General features: G+C 35.1%; 1 protein-coding gene across 2 annotated transcripts in view; it reads left to right on the top strand.

Annotated features, from left to right (window-relative positions):
• Nucleotides 1-18608, top strand: part of SEC24B (SEC24 family member B) — a 47682-nt gene extending 29074 nt beyond the window's left edge. For both annotated transcript variants that reach the window (XM_010586244.1, XM_010586245.1), the window contains 16 exons: nt 958-1084; nt 1718-1827; nt 2657-2769; nt 4311-4429; nt 4793-4848; nt 5171-5377; nt 5985-6108; nt 7343-7501; nt 7950-8123; nt 8751-8861; nt 10045-10220; nt 11179-11316; nt 13451-13555; nt 14646-14738; nt 16451-16554; nt 17771-18608. In XM_010586244.1, the coding sequence (XP_010584546.1) occupies nt 958-1084; nt 1718-1827; nt 2657-2769; nt 4311-4429; nt 4793-4848; nt 5171-5377; nt 5985-6108; nt 7343-7501; nt 7950-8123; nt 8751-8861; nt 10045-10220; nt 11179-11316; nt 13451-13555; nt 14646-14738; nt 16451-16554; nt 17771-17885 (2031 nt within the window). In that variant the 3' untranslated portion in view covers nt 17886-18608. The remainder of the gene's footprint in view (nt 1-957; nt 1085-1717; nt 1828-2656; nt 2770-4310; nt 4430-4792; nt 4849-5170; nt 5378-5984; nt 6109-7342; nt 7502-7949; nt 8124-8750; nt 8862-10044; nt 10221-11178; nt 11317-13450; nt 13556-14645; nt 14739-16450; nt 16555-17770) is intronic.
• The last annotated feature ends 5939 nt before the right edge of the window (nt 18609-24547 follow it).

The raw sequence follows: 24547 nt of genomic DNA on the forward strand, positions 1-24547 counted from the left end.
CCCCTCCCAACTTCTTGTGCCCCTCCAGCCTTCTTGCTGGCTGGGCATGAGAAGCTGAAAAATCCGTGACTTAGTCTAAACACTTTTTAGCAATGACTAAAAACATCAGTGTGTTATTGGCATTATTCTCGTACTGAACTCAAAATGTAACACTAACCAGCTACTGGAAAGAAAATTAACTCTATCCCATCCAAAACCTGGACAGGGACTTAGGAGGATGGAAAAAAAGCTTTGAAATTGCTACTTCATTGAAATTCATAAGGGAAAAGCTTTGGTCAAGTCCTTTGCTTTTTTCCTTATTGTTGGAAATCTTTGCTTGCCTGTGGTTCTCTGAAGTTCTGAATTACTACTCTGTGTTGGGCTCAGAACTATCAGATACCTCTTGAAAAGATGTTTACAGTGCTCTCTTGGAGAGAGGTGCTTGTGTTGAATGTATTACTGGCATGGTAAATGCTGTTAATAGAAGGTAAGTGCAGTGTAGGATTGAAGCTGTGTTCATAACTATTAAGCAAGTCTTCTCCATCTAATTTATTTGTATTTATGTAAAAAGGTGAATAACTGTCTGGTATGACTTCTTTTCATATAATGTGGGTTCTTTGTTTAAGGTTTGCTGTCTGTCATATTTAGTCACCAAAAGTTGTCCTGTCTTTTGTAATTCCTTTTACTATAGTAGCTGTGTTATTGTAACTCAGTAATTTAAAGTAATTTCTTTTAAAAACCTTATTACATCTTGATTTGTGAGATTGGACTAAGACAATAATTAAATGTTATTTCTTCTGATTTTAAAGGGAGGATATTTTTAATAGGCATCATAATTACTCTGTATGAAAATAAGCTAAAAGGAAAGATGATAGAATATCTAGTCTTATGAAGCTTTTATACACTGTACTGCACAGTAATGTTTTCCATAAAATGTATTACGTACTTTTGTTACAGTTTTCCATTGTTTCTTTTTAGCAATTACCAGTAATAACATCAAGCACAATAGTGAGATGCAGATCCTGCAGGACATATATCAACCCTTTTGTTTCTTTCATTGATCAAAGGAGGTGGAAATGCAATCTGTGCTATAGAGTTAATGATGGTAAGTAAGTTTTTGTAGCAGGGCATGCTTGCATTTATAGAGTCTCTTTCAAGTATTTGTATCATATCAGTCCATGGGATACTTTAGATTAAAATGTAGATTAAGATGACAGTGTTCTTAAAAAGTTTTTTAAAATCTCTGGATCATAAGTCAGATGTGCTGTGCGTTTTCTGAAGCAAAAGGTTGTTTTGCAATTTTCTGGGAGACGAAGAAAATGTAATCATATTATCCTGATTAATTGTATCATGAAATCAACTTAATCCATTGACTGCTGTTGCAATATGCAAATGGAAACATGATGACAGCTAAAACTGTCTGCAATCCAGGCCACGGGTTATGAGAAACAATACAGATTGTTGTGAAATGCTCTATTTGCATTGGTGTTTTAAAGTTGGGGATATATTGCTGTTTAAAATAGACCTCCTTTTGTTTCCAGTTATTTAACTTTGATGTTGCTTGAGACACTTGAAATGTTCCTTCGTTTTATGTATCCTTACTGTGAATTTTTTTTCAGTTGTTAGTGATAATTGAAATACATCTGCGTTAGTTTGCTTGTAGCTGCCTTAATGGTTTTTATTTGCTGACAAATATATAAACTTTTTTTGTGGGGGGAAAAATTTTTTTTTTTTATAGTTCCTGAAGAATTTATGTATAATCCTCTGACACGATCTTATGGAGAGCCTCACAAACGGCCAGAAGTCCAAAATTCTACAGTGGAATTCATTGCTTCCTCAGACTATATGGTAAAAAAAGTTTTCCTGGTAACTTCAGCAGCAATTGCATGTTAATATAAATGCATTTGAAATTAACGTTGCATATTGTTCCAGTGTTGTGTGTTAATTTTCCTGTGAAGGTCCTCTTAACACCAAAGAATAGTTAAAATTTGTATTTATTTTGAGTTCTGGCAAATGCAGATATTGAGAGGCTATTCAAATTTTTAGTTAGTAATTGTGACAGAAACGAGTCTAACAAGGAGTCAACCTACAATTGCTGCAATAGTAGTCTTGTCTCCAAGAAAGATAAACAAGGCCTGGGAAAAGGCCCTGTTCATAATGACATTATTATCAACAGCAAAAATAAATTGTTCTCTTGTCTTTGCATTGAAACACTGTGGCCAAGACATTTGGCAATGAACAAAATGAATAAGTACAGCTTGTTATATCGTTGGGAAAAGGATGTAGGTAGAATATTTTTACCCTGTTTAGTGGACCTCATTGTCCACATACTGAAAGAACAATGGAACAATGGTGTTTTGAAGAGTGAATTCTGTATCTGGCATCAGAGAGTCATGTTTGAGTTGACTGTTGGAAGGAGAAACTAAAACATCTGATTTCTCTTCTGAAGCATAAAATTGTATGCTTATTACAAATGGGAATTACTAACCACTGGGAATTGTGGTTAAGTCTATCCGCATGACTCTTAATTAGTAAATCAGTTTTATTGCATAAGGTATACCTTGCATTTTTCTAAGTATTCCCTTTTCCTACTTCCCTGTCTAATGACTAATCATTTTTAACATTTCTTTAAATATGATTTTTGAAAATTTTTTTATTTTTATTTTTTACTTTGTAGCTTCGTCCTCCTCAGCCTGCGGTATATTTATTTGTTTTAGATGTGTCTCACAATGCAGTGGAGGCTGGATATTTGACAATAGTTTGCCAGTCATTGTTGGAAAACCTAGACAAGTAAGAATATAAATAACCTTTTCAAATTAGCTAATGTGTTATTATGAACAGTACTAACCTACAGTTTTGCAGAAAACTTGCATATAGTGTTTAAACATTCTGTCCCTAAAGGACAGAAGTTCTGTTGCCTGAGATTCTGAAATGCAACTTACATGTCTAAAAAAAAAAAAAAAAAAAACACAAAACCACCAACCAAAAAACCTCAACTCAACCACCAACCAAGCAAAGAAAACCCCCCCCAGCCCCCCCCCCAAAACAGCTGTTGAAGCAATTTATATGATGAGAGCTGTCTTCCCTGCATGTGATTAAAGGTGGATCTGCAAATAATTTACTTGTTTATCTGCAAAGAATATTTAGCCATTAACTTCTAATAACATGTTGATTGTACAAACATCTATACAGTGCACTCTTCCCCCCTGCCAACACCAACAAAAATAACTAAATTACAGAGATTAAATTGGCTGGTTCTTGTGCTGAAACAGCTGAGGTGCTGTGTACTGGAATGTTGTAACCACTACTGTGAGACTGCCTAGGTGAATTGTGTTGTCAGTTTGTTTTTTTTAGATCACAGTTATCTAGATCTACCTGTGCTACTTTTTGCACTGGAACAGCATTTATGGGATTGTTGGTGGTGCTTTTTGAGTGAGGGTTAATAAACTTCACTACGTCCATGTCTTTTGAAAACTAATTTGCAATCTGTGGAGGCTTCACTCTGAAAATTGTTTTCTACAAGTTTTTCATAGGAAACTTGATTTTAATTTCTGATAAAGACACCAGCATGTACAATAAAATTCTTCACTGACATTTAGTCTTTTTTTTTTGTTCAGACCTTTACAGGTATTTTGTCAACAGATTCTCAGAAACATCCTAAATTATTTTAGGAAAATTCATAAAATCCCATGCAAAGTCTATAGGAAAATTAGTACATCCAGTTAATTTATATACACAGATGGTAAAAACAGTATTTGCCTCTATTGCTTTTGTTCACTGTCATGGTTTTCAGCACTTGCTGCTGTTTTATATTTTATTTGAGAAATCCCGTTTAGTTTTTCTTTTCGTATTTTTAATGCCATACATAGGAATGTGGTCCACACGAGAAATAAGTATGTTGCATTGTAGAGACAATGGATTTTGGTTTAGAGCTGTAAGTACTCTGTAACTACATTAGTAAATGAAGTTTTTAATTACGAAAGAGCAGAATGCACCATTTTCTGTTGAAGAACTGAGAAGGCTGCCTTCATTCATGTGTCAGTGTAATGTTTAAATGAATCTACTAAGTTCTCTCTTGGAACAAAACATCAATATATTAGTGAGTGCTTATCTGTAACACTTAGTCTTTTAAGCTGTATCATTATCCCAGCTTTTCAGAAAATACTGAAGAAATATTACTTGTATTCATGTTTCAGATGTCCTTTCTTTTATTCTCCCTTCACCCCTGTATATGTGAGCTGAGTTTCTGCTAACATCAGCAGGAGCTGTGTGTATGTATGTGTCTCGAGAGAGAAATTTAGGGCTTAATGGTTTATTTTTTAATGCTTCAGGCTGCCTGGAGACTCAAGAACCAGAATAGGGTTCATAACGTTTGACAGCACTGTTCAGTTTTACAACTTGCAAGAAGGTTTATCTCAGCCTCAGATGCTGATTGTCTCAGATATTGATGGTAAGTAAAAAGAAAATGGAAACTAAATTTTTGAGAAGCTACTTTTTTTTCCCCAGAAGAAAGATTAGAATCTCTCAAATATTTTTGTATTGGGTCAATTTTATTGAATGTATCGGGAATATATTTTTAAAAAATAATCTTACACTAACTACAGAGTAGGTGGTGTTTAAAAATTGAAATTCAGATGTTAATTTTGGGTTGAATAAAACAAGCTTTGTACAGACTGTATTATTCTCTCTAATATATGTATCAGAAAAGTAGACTATTTCATCATACGTGTAGCAGTGGGCAGTGAAATGTTTTGTTCTACTTTAATGTTATTTTTTTTCTTTAATAAAATGCTTTTTTCTGTTCTCCCTACAGATATTTTCCTACCTACCCCAGACAGTTTACTTGTAAATCTCCATGAAAGCAAAGAGGTATGATTGCTCAAAATATATCATTAAATTTAAAGAGTTAAATATTCAGAATAGAGGTTCCTTTTAAACTTTGAATTCAAGCCTATCTCTCTAATATTTAATTCCAGTGCTACTTCTTAATTATAGAAGTATTACATGTTGTTTGTTTGATGCATCATAGTGTTTAAAATTATGACTTTGTTTCAACACACTAAGGAAAACAAAGCTGAAATATTTGGTACTGATTGTTCCACTTCAGTTACAGCAATACAGCTTTTTTTAGGAAGAGCAGAAAATCTCAAGCTTGCAAAATCTTATAAATACCTTTCAATCTGTTCTGCAGCTGATAAAAGATCTATTGAATGCATTACCAAATATGTTCACCAATACAAGAGAAACACACAGTGCGTTGGGCCCTGCTCTTCAGGCTGCATTCAAACTGATGTCTCCAACGGGTGGTCGGATATCTGTGTTTCAAACTCAGTTACCATCTTTGGGAGCGGGGCTTCTGCATTCCAGAGAAGATCCCAATCAAAGGTCAAGCACAAAGGTACAAAAACTTCAATATTCATCTCGGGAGACTAGGGACTGGCCATGTCTTTCTGACTTGCATAGTTCTGCAGATCAACTCTTGTTTTTTGTTTATACCGATTCACTAAATTTTAATTATTCAGTGTTTATGTTTGTGTATTGAAGATCACTAGTTTATACATGTATGTGTGGTATTGTTTCGAAATGCATGAGCTGTCTTTTGGGCCTTTGGTCCATAGCTTTTCTTGGAAAGCAAAAGAAGCTGCAAATATCTCTGACTCAGTTAATCCTGAGTTTTGAACCAAAGCATGGATATATTAAATTGTAGACCTAAAACATGATTTCTTATTATTTTTATGGCCTTGTAGTTTACAGCATCAGGTAAGTGTTACATAGTTACATGAATGTTTATTTGTATGAGAATGTAAACTTCCTTGAAAGTAGGATCATAACTGCTTGTAAATACAAACTAAAAGAATATGGAACATAAGGAAAACAGTTTCTGCAGGTAGAAAGGCCTATAAGGTATTGCTTAAAGGAAACTTCCTTATGATACTTGGCTACTGCAGTCTTAAGAGAGCATAATTGTTGTCTTAACTCTTTCTTGTATAATTTATTCACCAAAGGTGGTCCAGCATCTTGGTCCAGCAACAGATTTTTATAAGAAGTTGGCACTGGACTGTTCAGGCCAGCAGACTGCTGTGGATTTATTTCTCTTAAGTTCACAATATTCCGATCTAGCTTCTCTTGGTAAGCAGTACCTAATGCATGCATTCACTCTTTCCACACTGTTGTCTGTCTTCAGAAGCACAGGCTACTTCAGGAATTCTTAAATCATGTAAATCTTCTTGCATTTTTGTAAATGCAGCTAATGCTGCAAACAAATTGACTTTGAAGTTGTGTCATGGTTTCACCTCAGCCAGCAACTAAGCACCACTCAGCCCCTCACTCACTTCCCCTCCCACCCAGTGGGATGGGGGACAGAATTGGGGGGCAAAAAAAAGTAAAACCTGTGTGTCGAGATAAGAACAGTTTAATAGGACAGAAAGGAAGAAAATAATAATGATAACAATAACAATAATAAAGTGATAATAAGCATAATAAAAGAATTTGAATATACAAAACAGGTGATGCACAATGCAATTGCTCGCCACTCGCCAACCGATGCCCAGTTAGTTCCTGAGCAGTGATCCTCCCCAGGCCAACTCCCCCCAGTTTATATACTGGGCATGATGTTACATGGTATGGAATACTCCTTGGCCAGTTTGGGTCAGCTGTCCTGGTTGTGTCCCCTCCCAACTTCTTGTGCCCCTCCAGCCTTCTTGCTGGCTGGACGTGAGAAGCTGAAGGATCCTTGATTTGGTCTAAACATTACTTGGCAATAACTGAAAACATCAGTGTGTTATCAGCATTATTCTCATACTAAATCCAAAAGACAACACTATACCAGCTACTGGAAAAAAATTAATTCTATCCTAGGCAAAACCAGGACAAGTTGATAGCAGTAAAGAACTGAAGTATTGGATTGGTGGTATCAGACAATTCATTCTGGGATTTCAGTTTTAAACAAGAAGATAGTCTCCTGCTCAAGAACAGGGAACAGCCAGATGGGAAGGAATTAATAAAGTTTAATCATAGGGGTAGAAGAGAGTTCTCATCTTTCACTATTAAACCAAGATTTGTCTCTGCACACACTTAATTTTGCCTCTACACCATTAAATATTTCTGCATGCACTCCTGTCTTAGTTGCCATAGGTAGCATGCTTCTTGAAGTAAGTGTGTAATTAGATAATTGTGTATTGGGGTGACTCATCACTGTCTTCAGTGGCCTGAGTCTGGGCTGGTTCTAGTTGTCTTACAGATGGGGGTCATATCAAGAAAAAGATGAACATAGATGTGACTTGCAGAAGATTGGACACAATTTTTGTGTCCTGACTTCATGTTACGGTTTTACCTCTTAACGATATCTTTTCTTCCTTCACAGCTTGCATGTCCAAGTATTCTGCTGGATGCATCTATTACTATCCATCTTTCCATCGCAGCCATAATCCTGCTCAGGCCGAAAAGTTGCAAAAAGACCTTAAAAGATACCTTACAAGAAAGATTGGATTTGAAGCAGTTATGCGCATAAGATGTACAAAAGGTATGTTTTAAATACTGATTTGTATGGAAAAGTTGATGTAAGCGTGTTAACTATCACTTTGAATGTGCGTAGTCTTTAGCAACATTAGATTTCAGGTTATTTCTTTCACTGAAGAGTAAGATAGTTGCTTTCCTTATGTAAGTTACGTTAGCTTTTGCCATTTGGTATTTTGTTTTGGTTTTTACTTAAGATGGCACCATCTCACTTCAACTAAGTTGATGTGTAGTATAAGGGCATCATTCAGTTTGGAGTGTTCGTAACTGAATGTGAAATCTACAGGTTCATGCTGTGAAATGTCTAATGATTCACATAATTGATTCTGCGTAGTAGTTAGAATAAGTATTTTTACTGTTTTTCAGACACAGCTGGAGGGCTGTGGGTTTTAATTATTGATAGGAGGTTTCCATGCTGTTTTGACCTCACTCTGTACTATTTAATCTGCTTCTAGGTCTTTCAATACACACTTTTCATGGGAACTTTTTTGTACGATCTACTGATTTATTGTCCCTTGCCAATGTCAATCCCGACGCTGGATTTGCAGTACAAATGTCCATCGAGGAAAGTCTGACTGACACATCTTTGGTTTGTTTTCAAACAGCTCTTCTGTATACTTCCAGCAAAGGTAAATAAATTCAAATGAATTGGCCACTGGGCTTTTTGTTTCCTTTTCTAACATAATGTTTGTATGGTTAGTTCCACAGCCTTTTGTTGTTCTCCATACCCTAAGAGAATCTTGTTAAAGCTAGTGAGCCTACTTGGCAGTTAATCACATAACGTAAATCTTTATAAATTCTATTTTGATGGGAAAATGTAATTTATCTCCATCTTACATAGAGCTGATTCAGCAAGATTCCTTTATTTAAAAGGCATACTGTTGTTACAAGCAATAATACGTTTGGCACACACTTTGCCCAAAATCACAGACCCGTGATGCATTGGAGCAAGTTTGTAGTACATTGGGTGGACATAAAGAATAGCAGCTACTTTCTGTTGTGGAATGTGCCACAGAATTTTGGGACGGTAGTCAATGTACTTCATTTGTAGGATTAAGACACTCATTGTGGATGTTATAAGCTAGTTTGTGTTATGAACTTGTGCTGATTCAGAAGTTGAATGCTTTAGAGCATTGCAGAATTTGAACAGGGTAAAATGGGTGCATCTTTGATGAGAGAAAGATATGCTGTAATGACTGAATTTGTATACCTCTACCAGGAGATATTGCATAATGGTTTCTACTTCCTTTTATTAGGTGAACGTCGAATTCGAGTGCACACACTTTGCTTGCCTGTAGTAAGTTCACTGGCTGATGTATATGCAGGAGCGGATGTACAAGCAGTTGTATGCCTCTTAGCAAACATGGGTGAGTACAGACCAGGAAGATTCAAATCTCTTTTTGTATGTTCTCAATTTTGCCAAATTTTAAATGAAGTAGTGAATGAAGCCTGAGTATTGTAGAAAAAGGTTGGAGTGGAGCACACTGAAGCCTGAGAATACAAAAGATGACAAAATCGAAGTTATACCAAGACTGTTAATGGAAACATTCCTTAGTCTGAATACTTAGTTGACCTTAGTCTTTTAAAAGGAGCCTTCTTACATTGTTCCCTAGAGTTTATTGAAGGACAGAGAATCATAACACACCTGGATCAAAACTCCCATTTTTGTATCATCATGGTTGTTATCTCAAACTTTAGCATTCTAGGATTACTTAAGACACAGAGTGATTCAGTGCAGTGAGTTGCTGGAGACTAAAAGGGAACTTATGACAACAGTGTAAGATATGTCTGTAAGTCTGAGATATGGATCAGTTTTCTGTGCTTCTATCCTGTTGTTGCTGGGTTTGAGGATTCTTACTTAACCCTAATTGTGGGTCATAAGTAGCTGTTTCACAGACTGATCTCTGCCATTGAATGTGTATGCTTCTGTGCAGCATTTCAGTATATGCTATGTTGTATATTAATAGTCAAATAAATTAGAAGAAATAAATAGTACTTCTGTATCTCAAAAGTGCATTCAGTCCAGCAGGTGGCTTCCTCCAACCAAAGGATTTGCAGCCCTTTCTCAGCAGAGAAAGGTGAAGCTTCATTTACACTAATTATAATTACGCTACTGAAGTAATGGAAGAAATTTCTTGGGGGGGGGGGGGGGGAATTGCTGCAAATCTTATCTTGGAGGTAGGACAGCAGAGAGTTTCATCAATAGCCAAGTTATTTGTATAAGGCTTAAAACAGGATTTATATTTAGTCTCAAGTATATACCACAGCTTTAAACATTTTTTTTTTAATTCTCTAATAAGAGTAGGAACTAGGGAGCTAAGATCAGCCACACTGTATTTTTTTAAGCATCATGAAAGTGACTTTCTGTATGGGCAATAGTCTCATTTACTCCTAAAAAAAGTTAGGACCACAGGTGTGGGTTTGTGTTTTTTTGTTTTGGGGGTTTTTTTTAAATCTTAAAATATCACCCAAAAGCACAACTATTTTTGAAACTCAAGGGAATGAATGAGGCCAACTCTAGTAACTTCTTGTATCCTTCTAACCCAACAGCTGTGGATCGCTCAGTTTCATCTAGTCTTTCGGATGCAAGAGATGCCTTAGTTAATGCTGTGGTAGACTCCTTGGCAGCATATATGTCAACTGCCTCAAATCTGCAGCAGTCCATGTTGATAGCACCAAATTCCCTCAAACTGTTTCCACTGTATATTTTGGCCCTTCTCAAACAGGTATGTATAATCTAGTGGGTTAATGTTTGATATTTAATTCATTGTTCAATTTGAGGAATTCTTCAGCTCTAGGTCAAGCAATGCCTGCACTTTACTAAAATTATGAAAATTGGGTTAGTCTCTTCAAGCTTACAGGACTTTCACAGAAAAGATGACTGTTAGCTTATTTTAAATGATTAGTGCCTGAACAGTTTAATGGTATGCTTGGTTTTGAATTTTTTAGATTTTGTGTTATTTTCTTTTACAGTGAAAATAAAACCAAAATGCTTGTGGCAGCCAAGGAGAAGAGGACTGATGTACTTAGCTTTGTTGTAGAAGTGAATGTGAACTTCAATTACAGGAATATTCGCCATTGAATCAGAATATGGTGCTTTCTCCATTGTGTTGCTTCTCACAGCAATTGTTTACTGATTGCTTCTAAAGGAGATCTGAAAAATCCAGTAGGAAAGAGTTACAACATAAATTTTATCCTATGAGAGCCTAGTTTCTGCTATAAGACATGAAAGTATATTTCCCTTTCAAAGCTTTTCCTTAACATTTAATTCTTACCATTATAAAATCAGAGTTAATCTTATCCACAGAATTATCTTTTTTGAACTCTTCTAGGCTCATATCTTTCCATGCTATCTTGCATTGGTGAGTTTCACAGGCCAGTAACATTTGTCAAGAATAAAGATGAGAAATGCTGGCCCAGTCACATAAAAATTTTACAGAAAGTGCGTGGGGGAAATTTTTTTGTTGTCCTTCATCAATAAAAAGGGAGAACAGATTAAGTTTTAAAAGGTATTGTATTCAAGTTGTATTTGATTAAGATTCTAATGTACCTCAAGATACATTAGTTTACAAAAGCTTTGCCATCTTTGCTTGACAAAAAAAATTTCAAAAAATCTGAAATACACTGTTTAGATGTGACATAAAATACAGGACTTATTTGAGTAACAACACTGTTCTTTTACAGAAAGCATTTAGAACAGGCACGAGTACACGCTTGGATGATCGCGTATATGCAATGTGCCAGATGAAGAGCCAGCCTCTTGTTCATTTGATGAAAATGATACATCCCAACTTGTACAGAATAGACAAGTTGATTGATGAGGTAATGTATGAAGCCTGTTTTATAACATTTTCTAGTTTTAATGGTCTGTTAAACCTGATGTGCTGCAATAATTTAAATAAAGCTGTTATTGTAATATAAACTGAACATTTTCCATAAGTTATAAAAAAAAATATCAAGAAAAACATTCATTTTCAAGTTCTGAGTTGCAAGTACAGTACTGTGTTATGAGCAGAACTGTGGGTTTACTTCACCTTGTTAAGTGACCACAATAATTCCATGTTTTTCTATTATACGAAGAAAGCAGATAAGATTGTATGTATTGGAAAAATCTCCAGTGTGGTTTTGTGTTTTAGAACTGCCTGGGGGAAATGGGTGAGGTAGATTTGGTGGAGGATTCTAGGTTTTGTATACTTAAACCAGGTAAAAGTTGCTTGGATTAACAAACTTTCAGTGGTTTCTCAGACTGATGTGGATGAAACAGAGTTGTACTTCTAGATGGTCATGATCAGATTGAGGAAGTACTTCATGTACGAAACCAGGTTTTATTGGTTCGCCTTTTAGAGAGGTAGCCTAGGAAATGTATGCATTTTTTAACAGAAGTAAGATTGGATTTTATTTAAGGTCAAAGTTAGTTGTAATTGCAAAAATAACTTGGTTTTTTTAAGTAAGTTTTCATGAGCTTGTTAGTCATTAGCTTTGGAAAAGTATATGTAGGAGTTTGTTTTTAAGTGTCATACAAGATTATATGGTAACTTCAGTAGTTTCTCTGGCAGTTGGTATTGTTCAGCACAACCTGTGAGCTATTTATAGTCTCAGTTTCTTTTAAGGTATTTCATAAACTCACATATGCGAGTCTGAACTCAGTGTTTTTCAGTGGAATTGATTAGTCTTTTTATATTTCCTCCCCACTCCCAGTGTTTGAGAGGCCAACTTCTTCAACTAACCTTATTAAGCTTTTTGTGGAACTTATGCTGAAACGCTATATTCAGTGTGCGAGTGCTGTGAAGAACCAGCAGTGTCTCTGGGAGATCCAGTTTTATTAGCAAAGGATTTCAGATCAGTTATTTAGAGTAGAATAATACAGAAAATAGGGCTTATTTAACCTACTGAAATTAATTGACAAACCACATTTTAAATCATATAACAGGGTGCTATCTGCTATTTAGTACTACTTCAGTTTAAACTATTTGTGACAGAGGCTGTTCTTCAATTTCTTGTTTCTTTAGAAAACTCTATGATATGTATTACAGAAATTTTTTTTAACATTTTTGCTGGTTTTCTTTTAACACTTTATTCTTGAGAGCATTGAGTAAAGCCTGGAACTTTCCAAAGTGGAAATCAGTAGCTTGATATTCATTGTTATGTATAAATCCCCAAAAGCATCTAATCTATAGGTTTAGGATATGAAATTTTTAAAATAGTGATTGTTTTTAATAATCTTTTACCATGTGGACATGTGCTTAGTCTTTAGACTATTTTTTCCCTACATTATTTGCAGAATGCTTCACAGATTCTTAATAGATGTTCAGCCTATTTTTGTATTGGAGGGAGAAGCAGCTTTAATCTGAAAATACTGGGGGGGAGTATTGTTTTTGTTTTTATTGCTTCGTAGGAAGGGAGGGTTATTTTTTAATGGTGTTATTGCTAACAGCCAGATTGTTTAATCAGATCAGTCATAGTACTCTATGGACAAACCCATGTATCGCTTCAGGCAGGATTTTAAATCAAGGGACTTTCTGTTACTTGAATGCAGTAAAAGAGTGAACCCTTAGGGAGCAGAATTTGATGTTTTTCTGCTCTTGCAACACTTCTATTGAAGTTGAATGCAATGAAAAAATCTATGGAGGTTGTTTGTAGAAAATTTAAGTGTCAACACTAGAATTCTTCTGAACGTTTGGCATCTATAGCATGAGAAATGTTACATACACAACTTAAATGAACTTGCATTATTCTTTTTTAGGTAATAAAGTAGCCGTTAGGTTTAAAGTAACATTCTAGAGTTGTTTGATGTACACAATCATTTTAGGTTTAACATGGCATTTTGTTACATGAGAATCCTCAAAATTCTACTAGAGATTAACAGTGTTTTTTCCTGTTTCATTTTACCTGGTTAAGATAAAAAATAGGATTTATTTATATTCTAGTGTTATTGAGTACTGTTTTTTTGTTACAGAGTACAATACATGTAAATGACAGAGTTGTTCCTCAGCCACCTCTTCAGAAGTTGTCTGCAGAGAAGTTGACAAGAGAAGGAGCTTTTCTTATGGATTGTGGTTCGGTAAGTTACCAGCTTCACACATTCCTTTTTTCCCCCCTAAAAAAAAGCAATGCATGCTGAATTATTAAAAGCAGTCAGCTCTCAACAATAACAGTGTAGTGAATCAGCATTCCAGGTAACCTGGCAGTAATCTGTGTTCCAGTGAAAGGCTTTCATGTTTTGATCAGAGGACTGTCTTTGAGGTTGCATAGAAAGGCTTCAGAGGTTAATTTTTTTCATGCTAGACTGATCAGAATATACCAAGAGTTCAGATCAAGTTGTTTTTTCCTGGAAATAATGGATTTCCATTTTCCAAAATTTCTCTTAATGGTTATTAAATTAAATTAAAGTCTCTAACAAAGCACTTCTCATTGATGCAGGAACCTTCTCAGTTACACACAAATATAAGTGGTTTTATGATTTGTGGTTTGTGTGATGTAAGAGTTGCAAGAGTGAGGAAACTGTGGGGAGTGAACAAAATCTGTAGATACAGTTTAAGGTATTAGTAGAAATGACACTAAAACACACTTAATTGGATGAGGCATTATGCTACTCAAATAATGTAATAAAACATTATGCTACTCTAATTGCAGTCTAGAAAGTACTTTAAACCTTATATGAGCTCAGGGGCTGAGTGTGAGTGCCAGACTAGGTTCTTTGTCCAGATGTCTGCAATAATTACTACAGTGTGTTTTGATAATTGATGCTTTACTATGACTTGTTTAGATTGGGAAGTCAGTGTGCAGTAACTGACACAGTGGTGTGACTTCATAAAATTTTAGGGTTTTCATTTTTGGAGGTAACATGGGAAGTTACTGCATTAACTGTTCCAATATAGATGTGTCCTGCATCCTCATTCTTTCAGTATTTGCATTCTACCTATATTTTTTTTGACATATAATGATCTTATTCCAAATGCTACCAATGTATTAATAAGTGAGCGTACAATTAATGAATATAGAGATGTATATGTGAATTGCAGCTGGAGCTCTCAAGTCATTCATTTATATGAAAGGTATTATTCTGGTATTATTCCAATTACATCACCTCTTGTCTCTTTCTTTAAAATGTGTGCAAGGCCTTTACTAAAACTGATTCTGATATCTTACAGATTTTTTACATTTGGATTGGAAAAAACTGTAGTAACAACTTCATAAAAGATGTCCTTGGATACCCAAACTATGCATCAGTACCACAGAAAATGGTAGGTGTTTTAATGGACTGTGCTGTATAATGCTTATGTTTGGACTCTGTATTTAATCTATTTTTTCCTCATTTTCAGTTTTTAATTACGTTAACTGTAAATTAGGGGTTTTTTTATTGGGTACCTTCTAACCCCTTGCCAGCTTCATAGGAGACAGATAGAAGTTGTCAAATGCTTTCAAGGAAAGAATGTAGAGGTGTATATTTTGGCATTTGTAGAATGCCAAAAAATTGTTCGATGACATGACTGCTTTTATTATTTTTATGGAAATCCTTGTGGGCTCACAAGAATAGAATGGAATTTCATAGAATGAATACAAAAATTAACTAGTGAGATGTGTTAATTGTTAAGATTAGAGTTATTTTATTGATACCATGGTTTTCAGAAGCCTTGTGTTCTCTGAACCTGGTGTAAGACACGAAATCTAGGGTATGATGTTATAGGCCTATAAGTAAAGGGTGAGAGTTAAGTTTTGCTCAGCTTCCAATCCGTGAGTCAATCTTAAAAAGAAATGCTTTTAGCTATTAGAACATCAAAGACCCTTGGATGTGTGTTGTGGTGGAGTGGTTTTTATGTTATGACCTGTACCTATAGTCTTGTGCATGAACAGAGCAGCAATTAAAGAGAAGACCCTTCTTCTGTGGGTAGTGATTCCAAAATGTCAACAAGTGGTGGGTAAGGATGGACCCTTTTAAGAAAAGGGTCTAGAAAAGTTCAGAACCCAATGGTTATATTCAGATAGTACCAAAAATGTGTCAGTCATTGTAGAAACACGTAGGAAGATACTTTCTGCTTATAAAGCTTGCATAGTAGGAAGGAGAAAAATAAGCAACAAGTGGTATTTATAAGAAAAGGTTAAGAGTGGTGAGCTTTAAGACTATTATAAAATTGGACTGCTTGCTCAGAGTTTTGTATTTTGCTTGTATTAGCAATTTAAAATTGTCCTCTCTGATCAGCTGGTGGTAAGTATTAGTTGATAGAGTTTTCAGAAAGAACTTGGTTAAAGGAAGGATGATAACTTTTTTCGGTGGTTACATAGCATTTATAATAATGAAAATGAGAGAAAAAACTAACATAAACAAAAGCTATCTTTGCTTTTAAATTGTGTCCTCCATTCATTGACTACAAAGGTAGCAATGAAACTACTTTTAAATCTGTAATCAATTCTTCTATGTCATATTAATTGTCTTAAAAGATTATACTGGCCTAAGAGTTGGTATATTTAGCTTGGTGAATGGCTCGAGGTTTTTTTAATCCTATTTTTTTCAGCTCAGTCCCCAACCAAATAGTCCAGTATAATCTTTGTGTTGAAATTTGCTTACAATTCAGATTTCACTTCTTCATGTTTTGTTCATTTTTTCAGCGATGCAAAATTCGACATGTAGGAACTTGATTGACAGGGGAAGATAAAGGCAAGAAAACTGTAAAAGCATCATTTTGAAAAGATTACTTTTTAAATGAGCTTGCTTTCTAAAATCTCTTGCACTTAAAAGGCAGTTTAAGTTAAAGATGCACTTCTTCCTACGGAACAGATATTACTGAATTTTTGTACTTTAAGCTGAAGAAAAAATGTGTATATGTAATCTTTGGTTGGTAATTTCTTAATAGAAATTGTGGCCTGGGTCATGTTACGACTATCAGGATCTATTTTTTTTTTTTTAAATAGTTTTGATAATAAAAGATGATGACTTCTTTCAATTACCTTCAACCAGACACAGCTTCCTGAGGTAGATGCACTTTCTTCAGAAAGGACACGATCTTTTATATCTTGGCTTAGAGACAGTAGACCTTTAAGTCCAGTTCTTCAAGTAATAAAGTAAGTATTTCTGTTAGATACTGAGTAATTATTGGCAACTTGTATTTACAATTTCTAATTAACACTGATGAAAAGTGGAAATATCTGGCCCGGAAGAAACTGAATAACATCCTCTTTCTAGTTGATAATAGTGCTGTTATCTAAAACTCCTTAGCAACAAAGGTCATCTTTGAATCTAGTGCAAATTCAGTTACTAGTAGTTTTATTTGTAGGAATTGGTTGCATATTTTTATATTCTTAAGAATATACTAAAGCAGTGGATGTCCTTATGATCAGTGGGGTTAACGAGGTTAATTTCTGGTATAGCTTTTATAATTTCAATACATACATATAAAAAAAATTCAAGTAAGGTTAATAATCTGTAGATGGTTTAACAATTGTATCTATTTGTTACCAAGCTCCATTCAGCAGCTGATTTATGACAGATGAGGCAAGTTTCTCAAGCCTTTTCAAGCCACGACCTGCTTAAAGAAGTTTTAAATTCTATAAAATCTTTATGCTTGAGTTTACATTTCTTTTGTCTTTAGAGTACTCGGTTTACTGAGCTGGAGGGGAGATCACATTTTAGAGAGTATGATGACTTTCTCACTCAGATAAATAATGTTTAAACATAGGAGTGAAGCTCTTCAGCTGTTGGCATTGTGGCTGCTGCTTGAATTGCGAGTAGTGCTGAAAGACCATAGTAAATAGTAGGGCTTTACTGCACACTGTACTATACTGGTACAAAGAACTGTGCCCCAGCAAATATTTGCTGTGTCCCAGCAAATTTTTATTGGGGTAATAATTTTAGATACTAGGTCTTTGACATGTTTACCTTCCCTGTTCTGTTGCCAGATAAGAAAAACTGGGGAGGGGATTGAGATGTAAATTTTCCAATTTTTTCTTTTAATCTTTATCAGGATTTAATTTAACTGTCAGAATTCATTGCAACCAGCATATTTGTGAACTTCTAAAAATAATTTTTGTTTCCTTTTTTGTGTTTCTACAAGGTATATTAAATGCTATTTCACCCACTGTTCTACCATTTTATACTTCTTAAAAGATGCTGCTGTTTGGTAGTGTATTACAAACTTTAGGGTTTTTTCTAAACTTTGGTATCTTTGGACTGAATCTAGACTCCAAAGAACAATAAGCAATTCATTAGAACTTATGCTTGAATTTACAGTGCATTTTTTTCTCAATGTTTGGACTAAAATACCTTCCTCTCTTCTTTCAGAGATGAGAACCCTGCCAAAACAGATTTTTTTCAGCATTTAATTGAGGATCGGACAGAAGCAGCTTTCTCATATTATGAATTCTTACTTAATATTCAACAGCAGATTTGTAAGTGAACAAGGAATAAATAGAAGAAAAATCCTGACTTCAGACAGAAGCATGGGCCAAGAGAAGCATATGGGAAGTTACGAAAGTGGATGCTTGTTCTTCACAATATACAGTGACCAGCACTGTTTTGGAAGCTTTACAGCTAAAGAAGTATACATCTCAAAGAATTTTGCAGATTTACTTCAGTCTAAAAGTGCTAGGAGTGATGAAGCTGTTTCACTAGTAAACTTTAAATTGGTTTATACACGTTTCCAGTTGTGCAGCGGTATGGTGCTTTGTTTATTGCAAGCCGGTGAATTTATGTAGCTATGTGGGATGGTATTTCTTAATGAAATGTACAATTAGGTAAAGCCTTTTTTCTTACATTTATTATAGTAGCCCTTCCAGATCCAAATTCTTAACAGAGATGTCAAAGGGCAGTGATGTATGTTGGTTGTTTATATGAATTTCTTTTTAAAAGGAATGATTCATATTTACTAAAGACTTCAGCGAATTCCCTGTGAAAGTTGTAGAGTTTCAGTAAAGTACATCAATTGTAGAAATAAAATATATAATGTACATAAGTATTACATTTGTAAAGAAAATGTAAAAAATGTAACTAAAAAAAAAAAAAAGACTTAGCTCAGTGTGCAGAATTGTTGAGTGCTCAATGATGAATTGTTTTGTCCCAGGCTAGACAATGAAGTTGACTATTAAAACATGCTAAAAAAAAAAAAGTTATCAATGTAGAAGGAATACAGCTACTTCTGTTAATTTTAGGTGAATTTATTTATGATTGGCTTACTAATTAAAAATATTTTGCTTTATCGTGTGTTTTTATATTTATGTAAGTATAATCTTTTTGCAGCTAAACTCTTACTGAACTGGATATTGAAGAGAACACGTTTACCACTTTATTTCAGAGACCTCTGGAAGGGACAAGAAAACTGCATAGTCTGTGTTATTGATATAAAGTTTCTAAACCCCTTCCTATGTATAATCCTAAAGAAGGCATATCTGTTAACCTTGGTTTACGTTTTGTAAACTACTGTAGTCTTGGTCTAGGTTTCTGTAACTTGTGTTGTCTGCCGTTTAGAGTAAGCATGGTTAATCACTCACACTTGATGATTTGATTTCTGCTGTGATCTAAAGCAAAGAAAAAAAGAGGGGGTGTAAAAATTAATTACTTTCCATCGATGAAAGTAAAAGCTTTAAAATGTCAAAATTCAAAATGTAATCACACTGTTGCATCTTTCTGAAACCTTGTTCTTGCTGATGTTTTGGTAACTCAGTGGCTTGGGCTTTCTGACAGATTTATCCCAGAGGTTTAAATTTGGTTGTTAAGTTGGGATGGTTTTGGTTTGGTTTTGTTTAGAGGCACATTAGAAATAATTCATAAAGCACAATCACTCATACTTAGTATTCTGAACTTTAATTTGTTTGGTTTAATGAAATGCAACTACAATGAAATAATTAAGTACAAAAAAGTAAATGATGATTAGTATGATTACATTTTATTTTAAAGTAGCCTTGAAAATGCTAACATTGCATTTTAACTGCCATAGCCCCTGAATCAAATAGTCAAGAAAAACTGTACTAGCTATGGTTTGCAAATGCTTTAAAAGCTACACTAATGAAATTCTGCAAGTGGTGTTATTCTGCATGTTAGCACAAACTCATTGTTTGGAGAAGATACTTTATTAGTTATATTTGTGTGTTGTCCTTAACTAAATGTGTTTAAGTTACCCAAAGATTGCTTAAGAGAAACTTTTCATTTAGTAAATTAATTTATCCTGTAATAAATGTCTGAGGCGATGCTGAATGTTGTCCCTAAATCAGACCTCCAGGATTTCAGTACTTGTTTGTAGATTAACTTGCATTGGGTGAAAGCTAAGTGCTGGTGAAGAGTGGGGCATCTTAAAAATCATTTGTAATTGCAAAGATGAGAAGGGCATGTTACAATTTTAAATGCCCTGTGATAGATCCTTCTGGCTTGTGAGCTTGGTATTGAATATGTGGGAACATACTATGCCATGATTAATTGCAACATATTCTGTAAAATCATTACTTAAAGCTTTATTCTTCTATGGTTTTTGTATATAAAAAGTATGAAAAGTACATCTTGAGAGCTATTTGTTCAGTAAAATTATTACATGGCACAGAGAATCTAGTTATTTTTTCACTAATTATAGAGCGCATCTCTATTCTGGCTGATCTTTGGTTTAAACTTGAAAAAGACAGTCTTACAGAAGTATCTTGAATTTGAAGCATCTCAGGATTTAGGGTGTCGATTTTAGTGTTTTGAACAATAGAACATCTGTAGGCATGACAAAAGTATCTAAAAGGCTGTTTTACTTATCATGGTTTGTACCACACCACTGTACCAGAAGATACACACCAAAAGATTAATCCCTGCCAAGGGATGCACTGTGAAGCTCAACGAGCTTTTTGCCTATTGAGTAAGATTCTGGAGGAGAGATGAGGCATACTTTTGTATCTGTTTAAATACAGTGCTGAACTGTCCAAAAAAGAAATCTAGCCATTTTAGGGATTGAACTTTTCCCAAATGACCTTCAACATTGCATAATATAAATCATGCCTATTTCATTAGAAATTTAAGATATGCTGGGGAAGATGTTTCCCAGCCCCAGCTAAGTAATTCTTTGGGGGATCAGTTCAATTCTCAGTGTTTTAAATACTGTCAGTGGGCATCCCTTTCCATGTCTTATTTCTAAAAGCAACATCTTGTACCTCTTTTACCAACTAAGTAGTATGGGAGTTCCTGCTGGAGAAATTACAGTCCAGGGAGCTCTTACAGTGGCAGGACACATGATACAGCTCCCAAAGAATTATTACTAAGCTTGATTCTGTATTTTGTTCTTAAGCTTATTAGAAATAAGCCTATTCATTAATCTTGATGTGGAGCTTTGTGGCAATGGTGAAAAGATGACCAGATGCAGGTGATTTTGTTTGGCTTTGGTTTTCTGTACATTTTGTCAGATACTGAAAAGATGGTTTTGTCATTACTGTTATTTTTTAAAAGTCAAAATGAGTTGTTAGTAATCCTGAGAGTCAAGAGCTCTTCAGTAATTTTAAATGTGGAGTCTTAAATTATGGGGTTTTTTCAGGCCAAATACAAGAATTTTATGCAAAATTTTCAAGGTATGGGACAGAAGTGGGTTTCTGAAGGAACAATTGCAACCTCAATCACTGATTTCTGTAGTTCGAAGTATTAACTCATGCATAAGAATCCTGAAAGATCTTTTGGGTTTTTTGGTGGTGGTTTTTTTTTTTTTCCAACTTTAAAGTATATTTTGTCTCAGTGCTGTATTCTGATTGCAGGCAGGATGTAACCCTGCAAAAGCTTAGCAGCCAGTTTCAGTAATAGCAAGTTTGGAGGTCTGGGGCTCTTAACTGGTGATGAATTTATGGAATACCCCAAATCTGTATCAGTTACTATGTCAAAAATTACTTTAATAACTTTTTGTTTAAAAGCAGTTCTTCAGATTTTAATAGATACTAAATCTTTTATATAATTCTTTCTGGTAGTTTACTCTTGTTTAAAAAAAGGGTGGAGAGGTGTCTATATACGCTATTGCTTCTCATTTTCATAAAGGAGGTATAATATAATCAGAATCACAAAGGTTAAGTTCTAACTAGAATAGTAATAGTAATGTAGTAGTAATGCCTGTTGGACCCCAATAATTCTGAGATTTAGCATAACAGGTTTTTTGGTACAGTTATGTTGGGAACTTTAAAGGGAGGATGGGCAGACTGTAATGATTTATTGATGTAATTTCTTTACCTGTCAGAATTAAAAAAAACCCCACATTTCTAGCAGCCTTGCATGCTTTTACTTAAACTGACATTGTTATATTCAAATGCAGGAATTGGGAAAGTGTGGTTACAACTATTGCAAATAACTGGGATTTGACGTCTCTTGTTTTTCCTCACAAGCTATTGATGGTGCCTTTCCATGAAAAATCCAAAGGCATCCTACTTGTTTATAGGAAGAGAATTCTCACATGATTAATGCCATGTAAAATAGATTATTACAAGAGCAATGAAAATTCAAATTAACCACATTATAGGTGTTTCTTCAGTTTGTGCTCCAGTCCTGAATTCTTATTGATTTCCACTTCCATGGCCTTTGATGTCTTTTTCCTTCACAATTTTGATAACTAGAAAATATCAAATACTTCACAGAATTTATTTTCCTTTGAAGGTCCTTAGCAGAAGTGATGGAGCTGCCTAGTGAGGAATATCAGTCATGCAGAAGATATTAGCAGTTGCACGCTTCTGTGGAAGATAAATAGAGGAGATGGCAGAACTCCTGGAAATATTTCAGAACCTGCTTTAAAAAAAGATTTGGAAAAGGAGAATGAGTTTTTAATCTTGCTTTTCTTGCACCTGTTTATGATTTTCTATTTTATATTTTCTTAAAGTTGCATATGTGGGTTGTATTTGATTTTTCAGATATTAGGAGAACACCACCCTAGAGGCACCAGCAAATACAGATCTCCAATTACACCCTTAATCATGTTGCCATTAAAAGCAAAGTGACAGTTTTAAAAAGGTCGAGAGTCTTGGAAGGAAGTACTGTTTGGCTAGCAAGCTGGTATAATATTTCTCTTGTTTTTATCAACCTGTGTAGAAAGTCTCTGCTTGTGAGACACTGAGGTTTTGCAGGATTCTTGAGTGAAGTGTTTACTGGCACAAGAATCCTCAAGCATGAAGAAGAGTTGATAATTAACCATCTTGGTACTCTGCTAGCCATAGGAGATGTTATTCTCATAAATTGTTTGAAAACTTGTTTAAAAAAATTAACAAAAGTTTTTAATGTTAGAACATCATGGGGGGGGACCACTTTTAGGAACATACTGTCTTTTGTTAATAACTTCTGTAGATAAGATGCTTTCAAAAAATTCTACAGGCAGTAAATCTCAGCTTTTATGAATACAAAATGTTACTAAAAATTACCTGATGACCTAATGCTGAAGCCAAGAAAAAAAGAATAAAATGTGTAGCAGTCAGCTGTAGCTAAGGAATTCTTTCTGCTTTTCTTTGTCTCTTTGGTGGCTGGATATGCTTCATTATCCAAGTAGAGCTTAGGGGAAGCCAGGAGTAAAAGTAGAACCGGAACCACTGGTATGCGTCCTGGATGTCTTCATCCAGCTTGCTGAGCATGTGCCTAGCTTCTGAAAGATGGGTGCTTTGACTGGCGATCCAGATGTTCAAGTTTAGCAATTTCTTGTGATATGGCTGTATTTCTAAGTGCCTTATATGTTTATTCAAAATAAAAAGCCATCTGAGTTTCCAAGCTTCCCCTTTTCCCCACCCAAACTATTATTTCTAGTTACCAAAAGTACTTTATTTACACAAAAGCATAATTTATTCTTGGAGAGCAAGCACAAAATCTTTCAGCGTTCCAAACACATGTTTTGAAAGTTTAAGTTCCTGGAAAAAGAGTGGAAAGTGCCTCTGCAACCATGACTTTGGCATCTCCAGCAGCACGGATGGATTGGTTCTGCAGGAGGAATGCAGCCATCGAGAAAAGCAGCATGCAAGGTGTTTGTCAGCTGCTCCATCACTGTCAAACTGCAGCTAGACCATCGAGCAGCGTTGTCCATCCACCTGCTGTGGCATCGTGTCTGCTTTAAGAGTGACTGGTATCGGATGGTCCAGGGTGAAACATGAGGGATCCCTAGTGCGTAGGTTGTCCCACCCTGAGTTGCGTCTCTACCTTACGTATTTAGAGATCAGCTTGACATGTGAAACCCTGTAGGCATGTTTGCTAATCAGAATAACTGAGTATTGTTGACCTTAGATTGAATAATTTCTTCTAATGAAAAGTTTTGTCATCTAATTGCATGTGAAGAGAAGTAGAATTTTTTCTTCTTTCTGAAAGTTGCCAAATGCTCTGTAGCTGCATGTGCTGGGGAGAATAGGGAATAGCAAACTGCTTTACACCCTTCTTTCTTTGATACCCTGTTATGTTCTCTCCTTAATTTGCTTTCTAAGGCCTTCAGTTTCTCAGTATGTTTAAATTTTTGATGGTGTTCATCTGTCTTCCCACACCACCTGGGAGGACTATACTTGAGATGGGTGCCTGGTACTATGCAAGGTATCACAAATGGAATTGCATCAACTGATTTACATAAAGGTGGGTATCATCAGCCTTTTCCCTTTTCTACTCTTTTTCATCCTAATTTCTTGTTACAGTGAACTTTGCTAACAGTAATATCTGGGTCTTTAAATAAGTGTGTGTTATAAAAACTAAGTTCTGTTACATTATATGGCTTCCTGCAGAAGTTTAAAAAAACAAAACGGAAACAAAACTTGTGAACTGTCTTCCCCCCTTAGTGACAGTTTCCTAAGGTAACAGAAAGAATCTTTCAGCTCCTTACTTCAGAGTTTAGGAGTTGCCTTAAAAAACAACTGGAAGTAACCAGTTGTGCATGTTGTGGAAAAGGTCTAGGCAGGACTGCAGGGCTTCCTGAAGCAAGGACTTCTAGGAATGTCCTTCAGCTTTAACTTGTGAATTTTACATGAATTGAATCTAAAATGCCTTAGAAGCCAGCCTTCTCTCCAACAAGTTGCCATGCTCCTGGCAGTCTTTCTTCCTTAGCCTAAAACAGTAACGGGGCAGACAACATGATACCACCTCAAAGGGAGGGAGGACTGTTACCCA

Source organism: Haliaeetus leucocephalus, unplaced genomic scaffold (assembly GCF_000737465.1).
Source record: "Haliaeetus leucocephalus isolate CR32 unplaced genomic scaffold, Haliaeetus_leucocephalus-4.0 Scaffold140, whole genome shotgun sequence".
Classification (NCBI taxonomy): Eukaryota; Metazoa; Chordata; class Aves; order Accipitriformes; family Accipitridae; genus Haliaeetus; species Haliaeetus leucocephalus.